The 15473-nt window shown below is 42.7% G+C and overlaps 1 protein-coding gene across 12 annotated transcripts in view; it reads right to left on the bottom strand.

The window, feature by feature from the left end:
* matn4 (matrilin 4) overlaps positions 1-15473 on the bottom strand; it is a 40375-nt gene that overhangs the window by 13869 nt on the left and 11033 nt on the right. For 10 of the 12 annotated variants that reach the window (XM_083771956.1, XM_083771955.1, XM_083771964.1 and 7 more), the window contains exons 2-8: positions 13187-13328; positions 11285-11472; positions 10681-10839; positions 9412-9643; positions 7065-7187; positions 6494-6616; positions 2572-2694 (exon numbers count right to left, since the gene is read on the bottom strand). In XM_083771956.1, coding sequence (XP_083628082.1) covers positions 2572-2694; positions 6494-6616; positions 7065-7187; positions 9412-9643; positions 10681-10839; positions 11285-11472; positions 13187-13277 — 1039 coding nt within the window. In that variant the 5' untranslated portion in view covers positions 13278-13328. The remainder of the gene's footprint in view (positions 1-2571; positions 2695-6493; positions 6617-7064; positions 7188-9411; positions 9644-10680; positions 10840-11284; positions 11473-13186; positions 13329-15473) is intronic. The other 2 variants (XM_083771954.1, XM_083771959.1) reach the window with 1 other exon arrangement.

Here is a 15473-nt window from a genome sequence, read left to right on the forward strand (position 1 = left end):
GTGTGTGTGTGTGTGTGTGTGTGTGTGTGTGTGTGTGTGTGTGTGTGTGTGTGTGTGTGTGTGTGTGCGCGCGTGCGCGTGTGCACATGTGCGTAAGTCTTTTCACCATGGTTTCTCGTGTATGTTCCTCTATGAATGTCAAGTTACAGGATCATTGGCATGCTTATTAGTCTGACTACAATTCATGGTATTTGAAATTAATTTCATTTCATTCAATCATTTGAATGAATCACCAAAGCATGCAGTAGTTTTGTTTGATTTTCGAGGTAGGCATTGGATTGCATTTTACGAGACTTGGAAAAAAGTTAATTAAATATGCTTTTAAAGGTAATGCATATTGGAAGGAATATGAGACGATGTTCTATCTAGACAACAGACAGTTACTATTGTCTTCCTCTTTCAATCTCTCCCAGAGTGATTTGGCTTGCCTTTTGTTTCCGAACGGACTGTAAACAGCAACCTATTTTATTTTTATTCAGAGCAGTGCCATGCAGGGCTGCTAACACTGACTGTACTGCTTTGCATTTGCAATGCCAGGAGTATGATGATGATGATGATGATGATGATGTATGTTTTCTCTCCATTTGGGTGTTTCTGTGCTACTTACAATGTGGATTTCCTCTTTGGCAATTAATAAAGTATATCATAATCATAAAGTACATGAAAGACAACTACAAAATCACTACAGTATAACTATTAGTAACATAACTATGATCACCCTCAGATTGTGTTGTGTTTGTTATTGAAAATATTATTACGGTAGATATATATTTTTTGAAATATTGTTTAGATTTTTTTTTTTCCTCTTTTTTTAGTAGGCTATTCTACACAAGGCATAGTAGGCTATATTAAATCTGTAGTTTGAAGTGTCCCCCTCATGACAATGACACCGGTATGGTCCTTTAATTAAGTGCATGTTTTTGTCTGAATTGCATGTTCTATGCGCACAAACTATTAATTGCGACCAAAGGTCGCAGTTAACTATGGAATCGTGCATTTCCCGTCAGTGTTTTGCTCGGTATGGTGCCCAGGTCTCGTGACATCATCAGGGATGGAGATGTTGAGACCCTGATGTCATAGAAAATGAACCTGAACCAGAACCTGTTCTGACAATCCATATGTTGATCCTTCCCCATTCATCCTTCCTGTTTGATGTCTCCCTTTTGACTTATACCTGTCCATTCAAATTTCAAACTCTAGACGGAGCTGCCCCAAAGTTATTAGTGCAGCCGCGCCCGGCAGCCGGCGAAAACTCGAGTTCTCAACAGGCCCACCTGTACATTCAAACTCTAGACGGGCCTGCCCCAAAGTTATTAGTGCAGCCGTGCCCGGCAGCTGGCGAAAACTCGAGTTCTCAACAGGCCCGAAAATTAAGGCCTGGACCTGCCTGGGCCCTCATCAAACCCTGTACACTCAAGAGAATGTCCCCGCTACCACCCATAGATCTCCATATACTGTATGGAGCTGACCTGTTCTGACATTTCATATGTTGATCTGACCTCAACAAACCCTGTACACTCAAGACATGCTCCTTATATGGCCAGTACAGAATTCAGTCCATGTTGATCTGACCCCTCAGCGCTCGCCCAGCAGTCTGCCGTCAACGAGGCGGATACGGCCACGCGGCGAGGTCGCTTCTCGCCCTCAGGCGTCTTACTGGTATACTTACTGTACAGTGAGTGTAGCCTACAATACTGGACAGGGACAACAACACAATACTATTTGAGCATAACACATAAATGACACTTTACGATTGATTTCCCTTTAATTGTATTATTCTCAACGTTATTCCGTAAAGAATATCTAGGCCACGTTTCCAGTAAAAGCCGGCGTTGCTTCATTGTAACACACAAACACACAAAAAGTACCAGGCATTGTTTATATGCTCTGAAAATGACCATCTGTGTAATCAGGTACTAGGTAAAACAGGTGTTTGGACAGCACTGAGATTGGACGAACCCATAGCCACGTTAACATGGATTCTTCTGAGGAATGCTGTCTATTTTGTTACGTAAACTCTCTGTGGTATGTGGGTTAAATACCTCGCTAGATTACATGGTGTTATCCGTGTCTTGGTATGCCACAGCTTCAAAAAGGCCAGCGCCGAACTTACTTGGGGGTCGTAAATTAACCTCAAGTAAAAAAAGATTCCTGTCAACAGGATTCCCGCATTCTGTTTGCAGCAGATACAAACAGAGAGATGTGCAGGTCTGCGTACTGTACGTGCTTGGGTCAGGGGGCAAAAAAAGCCTGCATGCTTGTGTGCTCATCTGTGCATGCAAGATTGGTCAACTCAAGTGAACTATGGGTAATGTGTGGGACGGGTGTGTGTGTGTGTGTGTGTGTGTGTGTGTGTGTGTGTGTGTGTGTGTGTGTGTGTGTGTGGGTGTGTGTGTGTGTGTGTGTGTGCGTGTGCGTGTGTGTTTGTGCGTGCGTGTGTTCGTATGTGCATGTGTGCATGTGTGCATGTGTGCGTGTGTGCGCGCGTGCACATGCTCATGCAGACAGATGCTGAAGTAAATAAGGAGCATGGTTGGCAGTGTGTAGTCATGTATATAACACTCTACTCACGCTGGCAGGTCTTGCCGTCTTCCAGGAGCCTGTATCCTTCCTTACAGTGGCAGTGGTAGCCATTGAGCACGCTCACACACTCATGATCACAACTGTGGTTCCCAAACGAACAGTAGTCGATCACTGAGGAGGAGAGAAGCAGCGAGGCCAATAAGCAGCAGAGCGAGAAAGACAAGCAGAAGCATGTGTGTGTGTGTGTGTGTGTGTGTGTGTGTGTGTGTGTGTGTAAGTGTGTCTGTGCGTGCACATGGGGTCAAGTCCTCAGTGTCAATTTAACTTAATTAGCAATCCACACTGCTTGTTAGCGGAACATAAGTGGATTTCACAAAGCAATAAAAGCACTAGGTTCCTAGTAATCTCTGCATGAGGTGCAGTTAAAGGGATAATTCACATCCAACATGACTTTTTTCTATCAATTACTCATCCCATTGAGATATTTTTATGCTTTTGTTGCAATCCTAAGGTTCGCTATGGAGACACAGAGAGTCTCATGAGTCCCATAGGGAACGATTGTCCAATTCAATTCTACAATTCTCCAAGGGGTAAGTAATCGATAGAAAAACAGTTCGTTAGCCTCATAGGATAAATGCCTAAGTCATTTTTTGGCGAAATTGAGATTTCTGCATACAGGTGATCTCCTGGGGCTGCTGCATCGTTCTGGATCATCGCCTATGTCCTCAGCCAATCACAAAGCTCACAATCTTCAAAAATGATGATCTGCCTAAGTCACTTGTGTGATTTGAGCATTTTTACGTTGCCGCCTAACTCACTTTGTGTGACTTGGGCATTTTTACATTGCATACACAGCAAACAACAGTTACTCTAATAGACCCCCAGGTGTTTAGTATGGAGTTAACATTACTCTAACAGACCCCCAGGTGTTTAGTATGGAGTTAACATTACTCTAATAGACCCCCAGGTGTTTAGTATGGAGTTAACATTATTCTAATAGACCCCCAGGTGTTCTGTATGGAGTTAACATTACTCTAATAGACCCCAGGTGTTTAGTATGGAGTTAACATCACTCTAATAGACCCCCAGGTGTTTAGTATGTAGTTAACATTACTCTAACAGACCCCCAGGTGTTTAGTATGGAGTTAACATTACTCTAACAGACCCCCAGGTGTTTAGTATGGAGTTAACATCACTCTAATAGACCCCCAGGTGTTTAGTATGGAGTTAACATTACTCTAATAGACCCCCAGGTGTTTAGTATGGAGTTAACATTACTCTAATAGACCCCCAGGTGTTTAGTATGGAGTTAACATCACTCTAATAGACCCCCAGGTGTTTAGTATGGAGTTAACATCACTCTAATAGACCCCCAGGTGTTTAGTATGGAGTTAACATCACTCTAATAGACCCCCAGGTGTTCTGTATGGAGTTAACATTACTCTAACAGACCCCCAGGTGTTTAGTATGGAGTTAACATTACTCTAACAGACCCCCAGGTGTTTAGTATGGAGTTAACATTACTCTAATAGACCCCCAGGTGTTCTGTATGGAGTTAACATTACTCTAACAGACCCCCAGGTGTTTAGTATGGAGTTAACATCACTCTAATAGACCCCCAGGTGTTTAGTATGGAGTTAACATCACTCTAATAGACCCCCAGGTGTTCTGTATGGAGTTAACATTACTCTAACAGACCCCCAGGTGTTTAGTATGGAGTTAACATTACTCTAACAGACCCCCAGGTGTTTAGTATGGAGTTAACATCACTCTAATAGACCCCCAGGTGTTCTGTATGGAGTTAACATTACTCTAACAGACCCCAAGGTGTTTAGTATGGAGTTAACATTACTCTAATAGACCCCCAGGTGTTTAGTATGGAGTTAACATCACTCTAATAGACCCCCAGGTGTTCTGTATGGAGTTAACATTACTCTAACAGACCCCCAGGTGTTTAGTATGGAGTTAACATTACTCTAATAGACCCCCAGGTGTTTAGTATGGAGTTAACATCACTCTAATAGACCCCCAGGTGTTCTGTATGGAGTTAACATTACTCTAATAGACCCCCAGGTGTTCTGTATGGAGTTAACATTACTCTAACAGACCCCCAGGTGTTTAGTATGGAGTTAACATCACTCTAATATACCCCCAGGTGTTCTGTATGGAGTTAACATTACTCTAACAGACCCCCAGGTGTTTAGTATGGAGTTAACATCACTCTAATAGACCCCCAGGTGTTCTGTATGGAGTTAACATTACTCTAACAGACCCCCAGGTGTTTAGTATGGAGTTAACATTACTCTAATAGACCCCCAGGTGTTTAGTATGGAGTTAACATTACTCTAATAGACCCCCAGGTGTTTAGTATGGAGTTAACATCACTCTAATAGACCCCCAGGTGTTCTGTATGGAGTTAACATTACTCTAACAGACCCCCAGGTGTTTAGTATGGAGTTAACATTACTCTAATAGACCCCCAGGTGTTTAGTATGGAGTTAACATCACTCTAATAGACCCCCAGGTGTTCTGTATGGAGTTAACATTACTCTAACAGACCCCCAGGTGTTTAGTATGGAGTTAACATTACTCTAATAGACCCCCAGGTGTTTAGTATGGAGTTAACATCACTCTAATAGACCCCCAGGTGTTTAGTATGGAGTTAACATCACTCTAATAGACCCCCAGGTGTTTAGTATGGAGTTAACATCACTCTAATAGACCCCCAGGTGTTTAGTATGGAGTTAACATCACTCTAATAGACCCCCAGGTGTTTAGTATGGAGTTAACATCACTCTAATAGACCCCCAGGTGTTTAGTATGGAGTTAACATCACTCTAATAGACCCCCAGGTGTTTAGTATGGAGTTAACATCACTCTAATAGACCCCCAGGTGTTTAGTATGGAGTTAACATTACTCTAATAGACCCCCAGGTGTTTAGTATTGAGTTAACATTACTCTAATAGACCCCCAGGTGTTTAGTATGGTAACATCACTCTAATAGACCCCCAGGTGTTTAGTATGGAGTTAACATCACTCTAATAGACCCCCAGGTGTTTAGTATGGAGTTAACATCACTCTAATAGACCCCCAGGTGTTTAGTATGGAGTTAACATTACTCTAATAGACCCCCAGGTGTTTAGTATGGAGTTAACATCACTCTAATAGACCCCCAGGTGTTTAGTAGACATGTATTAAAAAATGCCTAAGTCACAGATTACTTTCTTGAAAATGGCCTAAGTCACTTTTTTTTGTTATGGAATGACTCTCATGTTTATCTTTTTGTAAAAAACATTTTGTTAACCCCTCAGGAAACCATTGTAAAAATCTGCATTAAAAACTCTTACATACTTGCGAGAAAATGTGTTTTTCCTTATTATCCGAAAATCATAAAAAATGACTTATGCATTTATCCTATGAGGCTAACGAGTTGTTTTTTGGGGGTGAACTATCCCTTTAAATATGACCAGGCCATATTTCTTGTTGAAAGTGTAGAAATGGACCTGAAAGGTCCACCTTTACAGTTATTTTAATCTGAGAGATATAGCAATACCTCTTACCCTGAATGAAATGATTTAAGAATGTCTCACCTTGGATTCTTCATTACAAGAGTGAATAAAAACAACTCAGGGGGACAGTTGTTTTGTATTCTGTTTAATGCAAATGCAAGTTTGGGGGGAAACTTTCCTTTTTTCCCCCCAACTATTGTGAATTTCTGTCACAAACAAAGCTGTTGCTGAAAGCATTGGGGCAGAGAACTTTGGAGCACAAGGTTAACGTTAAAGCCAAGCATAGCTATGAGCAAAGAATCAAACGCACTAATCGTGTGTGCAGTGACACGAGAATGCATGTGAATGTGATGATAATGATGAGTGTGTGTGTGTGTGTGTGTGTGTGTGTGTGTGTGTGTGTGTGTGTGTGTGTGTGTGTGTGTGCGTGCGTGCGTGCGTGCGTGCGTGTGCGACTAACTTGAACAGGTCTTCTTGTCTTCATTGAGTGAGTAGCCTTTGTTGCAGTCACAGGTAAATGCACCAGGTGAGCTGATGCAGATTTGTTCACAGTCATGCTTTCCTTGAGCACACAGGTCAATGGCTGAAACACACACAGTGAAAAATGTTCATAATAAACTCAAGGTTAGAGTGACACTGTATTCCATCCATTTACCAACTCAAATCAATTCAGAGGCCTACCTGTACATTTCTAGAGGTGTGACCACATGATGGACCTGTATTTCATTTGATTTCTATGTTTAATTGATTTGATCAAGCAGAAATTCATTGATTGCTGCCCAGACTTGAGTTCAGACTTGAGCTTACGGGGGAGGAGTTAGGTATTCAGTGTCTTGCTCAGGGACACCTTGTAATCCAACCTGGGACGTTGCCCAGGGGGCCTCTCTACCCATTCAGCGATGGCCACCCCATAACTTCTTTCATTATTACCTTTTTCGTGAATGTGTTAAGTGAGTTAACAAATTGCCAAGTAATATTCATTGTGTTGCATCATCATCAGTCAGTGTGACAGATTGTGTCATTGGTGTCACCTGTGCAGGTCTTCTGGTCCTCATTGAGGGTGTATCCAGGCTGACACAAGCAGTGGTACGAGCCTGGTGAACTTTCACAGATATGCTCGCAGCCATGGTCCGACTCCAGACACAGGTCCATGCCTGGACACAAGATCACATCATCATCATCATCATCATCACTGGGTCTGGTCTTTAAGATACTACCAATACCAACATTCTCTCTAGCTCATCTGATCTCGTTCCCCAAAAGACTGTCTCAAACATGGAAAAATGCCTACTCTACGCAAACTCAAAAATACTAAATGGCTCACAATCCAAATACATTTTGAAGTAGAAGACCCTATAGGAACACCTTGGTAGTAGCATCCTTTGTCCCCCTCCCAGCCCTCCTTTTTATGTAAATATACTTCTTAATGAATAATTAAGTATGGACCACAAAGGAAACAAGCCCGTGGAGCTTTTCGTGTTATCTTTTAGTATAACCTTTGACTGAAAAAAACGTGTTATAGTAATAAGGTTCAAGAAGATTCACAACATGATCCCAGATGTAAAGTAGCCAACTCATTTTGTTTCCCTTCAGCAGTAAGCATCAAACATTAAAAAATGATTGTTTTCATTCTATGGTGGTTAAGGCTCGTTGTGTCTTTGAGACAAAACAAGCAAGCAGCTTTGATATACTGCACGGTGCACATCAAGGCAAGACCACAATTAGTGTGTGTGTGTGTGTGTGTGTGAGAGAGAGAGAGAGAGAGAGAGAGAGAGAGAGAGAGCGCACACCGTCAGCGTATTGACAATCCATCATGTAGGCTGAAAAGCCCCTTTCATAACGTTTGTTTTTGTATTCGAACAAAAAGGATAAAGATCAGATTACCACAGGGCAACAGTCCAGTAATGAAAACAATATTATCAGTAATAGGAAATATCAGCCCTTTAAATAGTTTACAGAGGCACGTGTGAGAAAGCATTACGTTCTCTGAGGCTCAAAGGCCATGGTGCATTTTTCTATCGCGTCTACACATGTGATGTGTGTTTAATTACATGTAGGATATTAGGCTGATTGATGTAGCCTGTGGCACAAACTGCAAATCCCACCTAGACGGCTGGAGACCCAACTCTAGATATTTTATGCTGGGTTTAGCAAACCTGCGGTGGTGCGAAATGTGTTGATTTTCTCTGGTTTCATAGTGAGGGTTTACATAAATGTAATGGACATTATATTCATAATACACACCAGACACATAAGGAATCTACAAGCTCACCACAGACATTTTCCGTAGAATAGCAAGCCAAACTAGTGAGTCAAATCTAACTCAGCACTTCCCTTCTTAACCAATGAAAGATTCAACATCACTGTTTCATAATCATATTTACTACAGAGCTTAACTGTATTGCAACTCTAGGCTAACTTTAAAGCCAACACTATTGACTTGAAGCATGGATTACAAATCTACCAGGTTGTAATAAGACATCGGCTATTGTAGTAATTCAGCTCTGTTCAAAAGATGTAACCAGCTTGTGAGATTCAAATGTCTGTGATATAGGCCTACTGGATCTCTTTTTAAAATGATTCTCCCAATGAACATTTGCCATTGGAAAGGAAAGTACCTAAAGGCAATGCAAGGCAATGCAGGTTTGTTTGTATCTAGCACAGAAATAAGTTATGTGGGGGGCACGGTGGCACAGTTGGTAGTGCTGTCGCCTCACAGCTAGAAGGTCCTGGGTTCAATTCCCGCTCGGCGGCGTGTTTTCTCCTCCGCGTCATCAGTGCCCATACCCGAAGGTGGGGTTGGCGAAAGGACCTTTCTGTGTGGAGTTTGCATGTTCTCCCCGTGTCCCCTAGGGTAGGTACCCTCACAAAAACATGCAGTAATCCTGGTCTCTAAACTGCCTCCCCCTGGCCAGCCGGGGCGCCTGATGGAGGGGAAAGGAACTGGTTGGAATAACGTGTTCCTTCCACGCGCTACGTCCAACCAGGGAAACTCCCCCTGTCAGGTGTAAAGGAGCAACTTGGACACTCAAGCATGAAGGAAGCATGAGTTAAGTCCGTTGCTCTCCCCAGGTTGGCGGAGGATGTGTAGAGCCCAGGATCACATTAAATGATTGACACAGGGGTGAAAAATGGGTTACAAAATCGTGGGATAAAAAATATATATTAAAAATAATAATAATAATAATAAGTTATGTGACTCAAAGCCACACCACCAGGGGGACACAAACCCTACAAAACTGGACAAATGGGACACTATAGTCAACATAGTTGGGGGACTTGAACGCACACAATGTTATAAATTGAGACTCAAATCCCAAGAAGCTGGTTGTCTAAAATAATCTAAAATAACCTATTAAGAAAGCCTGGCTGTCTCACCACAGAGCTTATCCTGGAACTGCAGTCCAAACTGGTGGATGAGATCAAAGCGCTCGACCAGGAAGACGTGGTCCTCGAAGGGCGGGGACGCCATGGCTCTCAGCGATGTCATGTCAGCTCTGGCCACACCCACAGCGTAGATCTCGATGCCCTTCTCCCTGGCCTCGGCGGCCACCTCCGCCACGCGGTCCTGGGGACGGCCGTCTGTCACGATGACGGCTACGTTGGGAATCTGTCGGTGGAGAGGATGTCATCAGAGATTGATTATAGGATGTTGGGAACCTGTCGGTGGACAGAGATAGACTATAGGACGTGATCTGTCAACAAATCAAAGAATTAAATCAAAGAATGAATATACTTTTTCTGACAGACTGTTGACAAATAAATACATAAGCAGGATGCTGCTTAGTTTGTCTCTGCAATCCGGAACTTATTTCAATGAATTAAATGTTATATGTATGTGGTCTCCCTAACATTCAGACCCTGGTGCACTGTCAGGAAGGACACTATAAATAGTAGTAAAATAGCTACCATTGCCTCTATTTTGAGCATTAGAAATTTGGTCAGCCATGTAGGAGACCCAGGTTCAAGTTTCAGATTGAACATAAAGGGTACGGATTGTAGTTTTAAAGAGAGTTGGAAGCCAAATGTCAAAATAACCTCAAATAAAAATTCAGGCAATTTATCATCCTGGATTAATGATATTTCAAAGAGATTTTACAGCCAGTTATTTTCTCATTTCATGTGGGCTAAGGGCAAAAGCAGTGCCTGACAATTCATGGTTTTGTGGTATTTCAGAGAGCTTTCAATCCCAGTGTATCGTTTCATTGTCTGGGAAGACCTTTTAATTAGGCCTGTTTCCATCTCTGAGGTTAATAGAGACAATTTCATCTCTAATGTGAGACCTTTGTCTTACATGCTCTGATGAGCTGAAATACACCATTGTCTACTGAAATAGGTAACATCAAACTAATCTCAACACTTCTGTCAATAATATATGTTTCACAGGTTGTACTTTTGAGTACCATTTTGATTAATACTTATTTAATCCACATTTTAAAGTAATTTTTACCTGTTAATATACTCTTGTGTAAAGCTGGCAAACATTCTGTGAAAATAGCCATTACACAAGCTCAGAAATCATTGCGTTGCGTTGTGAGCTTGTAAATCGGTTATTTACGTTGAAGAGATTTGGTGTAGAGAAAAAGGAGGGTCCCGGGAACAGTATATAGACCCCTGTGGGTATATTATGGTTGAAGATCCGTTTACCTTGGGCCTGTCTCCCTCCTCTGCAGTGAAGGCTACGTTCATGGCATATTTGATAGCCAGGCCCGTCATGGTGCCCTGCGCCAGGGGAATGATCTCATTGATGCCCTTTGTCATGGCCTCCAGCTTGTTGTGGGTCTTCAAGGAGAATTCACTGAGTACCTGATGTAGAAATAGGAAGAGTTATATATCACACATCAATTAACTGAACCGAATGAGTCCACTCACCAAGTGAAGACAGTGGACGAGAGGAGAGGATTAGAGCATTTTAATTATAGAGAGCTCATTGTCCACTTGAACAGGAGCTTATTAAAGATTTTTTTAGGCCAAAAGATAGGTGTGCCTAGTTGAATAGCTGTGTGGGTGTTTTCAGCACCCTCTGGTGGACAGTTTTGCAGAAGAGAGAGGCATATCTATGCTGTACACAGATATGCAATTGCTTCTTGTTACTCACCCATGCGACCACAGTTGAGTGGTCAGATGGGTGGGCCACGAACACTTTCAAGATGTTAAAGTGAGGTCCAGAAAAGGTTGAGAACCACTGCAGAAGTCACTGCACCTCCATTAGGCTTCTTGATCTGAAAGAGGAGAGAAGAATGCTGCTCACCTGGCTGGAGTACTGAACGACTCCCACTCTGGTGGCGTCCAGCCCAATGTCCAGCGTGGCCAGAATGTCAATCATGAACTTCCTCATGGTCTCAAACTCGTGAGGCCGGACGCTACGGGAGCTGTCGATGATGAAGACCAGGTCCACCGGGCCAGATTTACACTTCTGGGGTAAGTTTGAGGGAGGAACTGCGAAGACACACAAAGACTTGTTTAGTCAGTTAAGACCTGACGCTGCCTTATGCAAATGCAATTCAGCACTTCTCATCTTTCAAGATTTTTTAAAAATGTTCAAAAATAGGAGATGTACAAGCTAGCAGCGCAGTGAGCTTGTATATTTGCTATTTTTGAATAGCCAACGCTAAAATATAAAATGAGTGACCCAGATGCTTGCCTGGTTTTAATGGGGTAACCTGGGTGGGGTAACAAGAAACTAGCGAGTAGCGACCCCTTAGAGCTTGTGCTGTACCTAATTGCGAACGCAGTGAGCCACTTACTATGACAGCAAGGGCTGAATGTCTGTGTATGTGTGTGTCTGTCCCGCTGTTACGCCACCCGCCCGCCACCAGAGGGCGCAGCTGTAGCACACACACACACACACACACACACACACACACACACACACACAGGGCGCAGCTGTAGCACACACACACACACACACACACACACACGCACACGCACACGCGCACACACACACACACACACACACACACACACGCACACACAACCACACACACACAAGCTGCGTTCGCTTCACGCGTTTGCGCGTCTTACTTGTAGTAGTTAGGTAAGTAGTTCGAGACTATCTTGTTTCTTGATTTTAGAACTTTGTAGAACTTCTTGAGAATGTACAGTACATAGCTATTGTGTACTGTGAAGTTTAGGGACAATTTCTATACAATTCTATACAATTTGTCATACTCACTGACACACTGAAGCTTACTGACACTGTAAACAAGGCTGGAATGTATGACTCAAACAAACAAATGTCTTTGTAAGTGTTTCATTTGACATCTTATTTTGTCGGTTTGCAGTATATATATATTTTTTATTATACTGGAATCATGGCATGGCAGACCAACATTGTCATATTTGTGTAACCCCATATCGGTTTCACATTATTAACCACTAAACCTGAGTTCGACTTCTAAAATCAGTAGCTTCTGTGCATGCAGGGACACTGTTTTTGTCATTAATGCTCTCAACATCGTCTGTGAATTTACTTGTAACCTCATCTCAGTACAAACCCAGCAGTCGTGGTGAGGTATGAAGTGAGTCTGTGTTTGTGGTGTGGATTTATGAACTTGGGAGTGGGCAGCCTTTTGTTAAGTGTATCCAAAATGTCTCAGTGGTGTTGGACTCAAAGAGAAAGCCTTGCCATGTTTTTTTAAAAAAGGAAAAAAAAGACTATCCATTCAGGTCAATAAAAGGAGCCTGGGGTAAATACTGTCAGGCCTAAAGTCCTCTGTAGTAAATTACAAAGTAGGCTACTCCACAAAGTAGGAATGTTTGTTATCCGAATCTCTAGCTGTCAGAAAGAGTAAATCAAGTAAATCCCAAAGCTGCTGTTATTCCTGGAAACCAGGTGAAAACTATATTCTATCTTCTAATAGACGTTTGCCCGGAACCCAAAACGAAAAAAAAAAATAGCAAATCTACAAACTCACAAGGTGTCGCTTCACTTCTGATTGATGTACAGTATACAGTATCTCCATCAGTCAGAAACTCTTCTAAAAACTCACCTCTTTACACTCCACATTGTCCCCTAACACTTTGCATTTAAACTTGCAACTTGATTAATTGTCTTTTATGTATTGACAAAAACAATAAAACATGGCAAATGAAACATCTTCTCTGCTTTCTTTTATTCATCTCTCCTCTGTTACAGTATTGTCGGGCTGACCTGCTTTTTTTGCTGCTTTCTTTGGCATGCCGTTGGTGACGGCCACCAGGGCGAACAGGACGGACACACACACTACGCACAGAGTCCTCATCTTTGTCCTGATGATGGCTTGACTGAACAGACACAGAACTGCAACGGGTCACTGCAAGGGAAAAGAGAGGGAGAGAGAGAGAGAGAGAGAGAGAGAGAGAGAGAGAGAGAGAGAGAGAAAGTACAGTTTAATACAACAATTCTATGCAAAAACATCATATAAACGAGTAGTACAGTAATCAAAAAGAAAAATATGAAGGCCTACAGAGAGAGAGAGAGAGGAGGGGGGGATATATGAGAGATGGCGTGTGGTGAAGGACGAGGGTCAGAGAAAGGGATAAAAGAGAGACAAATTGGTAAATGCATTTATACATTTATACTAAATGCACTTTTAGTGCTTAACAATATATAAATATATACAAAATAAATATTTGTTACCATGTGTACTGTGTACCCAGCAGAAATCAAACTTATAACCCTGGATGCCCAAACAGTATGTTCTCAAACAATAATGTGTGTTTTAGTGTGTGTGTGTGTGTGTGTGTGTGTGTGTGTGTGTGTGTGTGTGTGTGTGTGTGTGTGTGTGTGTGTGTGTGTCTGTGTGGTGATAACAGTAACAGTGAGATTGTGCATTCCAATCTGCCCCGTCGTAAACCATTCAGTTTCCTGACACCTGGCTGGAAAACACTAGAATACACACAGACATGCACGCACGCACGCGCGCGCACCCGCAACATGTACTCAATACATGCATGCACCTATTATAAAAAAATATACATATGCAGTACAGTAGATGGATTCATCTCACACACACACACACGCACACACAAACACGCACGCACGTGCACACGCACACACGCATGCACGCGCGCGCACACACACACACACACACACACACACACACACACACACACACACACACACACACACACACACACACACACACACACACACACACACACACACACACAGAGTAATATTCCACAGCAGTATATCCCTGTAGGCCATGGGTTCAAACAACAGGATAATGATAACGTCTGTCTGGGAAGTCTGGGGCACACTGTCAATTCAAACAGGCACAGCATGAAAAGCCACCTCTCTTGCTGGGGTCCTCAGAGAGCCTGTATCACTGTCTGCCTCTCTGACTGAGAGAGTCTGGAGTCAGACACTGCAGTCAGTCAGTCAGTCGGCTCTGAGCAATGACTCAATAGCAGTAGAAATACAATGCTTCTGTTCTCTGCTATAGTCTCATGGTCTGGATGTGGATCCCTGTGGCTCTCAACCCACCCACATGTTTTCTCCCAGCTTTCTGCTTCTGTCTCTTGTCACTTTCTCGTGTGCACTGCAAAATCTGTTGAGTCCATTTGTCAGTTAATGAGCCCTATTTTATACTTCTGTGTATGGCGGTTTTATGTCGTAAAAAAAATCCATCACTCTCATCTTTACATCCCCTCATCCTCACTTCACTACATCCTATGTAATGCTATACTTTCTTCCCCTTCTCTTCCCTACATCCCAGCATCCACTCATGATCCCTGCATCCCTTCACCCCCTTTGCCCCTCCCTCTCCCTTTGTTTTACTCGAATGCTCATCCAATTCATATTCAATACTCATACTACTGATACTCATACTGTAAGCTTCTGGTCAAACTGGCTTACTGTCTCTCTACACTAACCTGAAATAAAGAATGTAATTGAGAATTCTGATGTGAGTAAGGAAGAATTCAACCAATGAGAAGTAAGGAAACAGGGATAAAGATAACACATTATTGATAACAAAGAGATAACACACAACACACACACACAAAGACAGTACTGTCCCATCTAACATGGTGATAAAATAAACTGTCATCAAATCTCAATTCCTCTGCATGCGTGCGCGCGCAACACACACACACACACACACACACACACACACACACACACACACACACACACACACACACACACACACACACACACACACACACACACGCACGCATGCATGCATGCATGCAAGCACACACAGGACCGTCTATGCGTTAACAGCTCATAACTGAGTGAATCTGTGGTCTCATATGTAAGTCCTCAGAGACTAACACTGCTGGAGCCAGTAGCTATTTGATTAACCTCCTACCACACACTGGACCCTAGCTGGCCTGTGGATGTGAGTAAGCATGTGTGCCTGTGTGAGCGTGCGCACAAGCTGTGAATGTGTGTGGCACAAAGAAGCCTTATAGTACATCTCTCTCTCCCTCTCTCTCTCCCTCTCTCTCTT

Source organism: Protomyctophum parallelum, assembly GCF_964188405.1.
Source record: "Protomyctophum parallelum genome assembly, chromosome: 8".
NCBI lineage: Eukaryota > Metazoa > Chordata > Actinopteri > Myctophiformes > Myctophidae > Protomyctophum > Protomyctophum parallelum.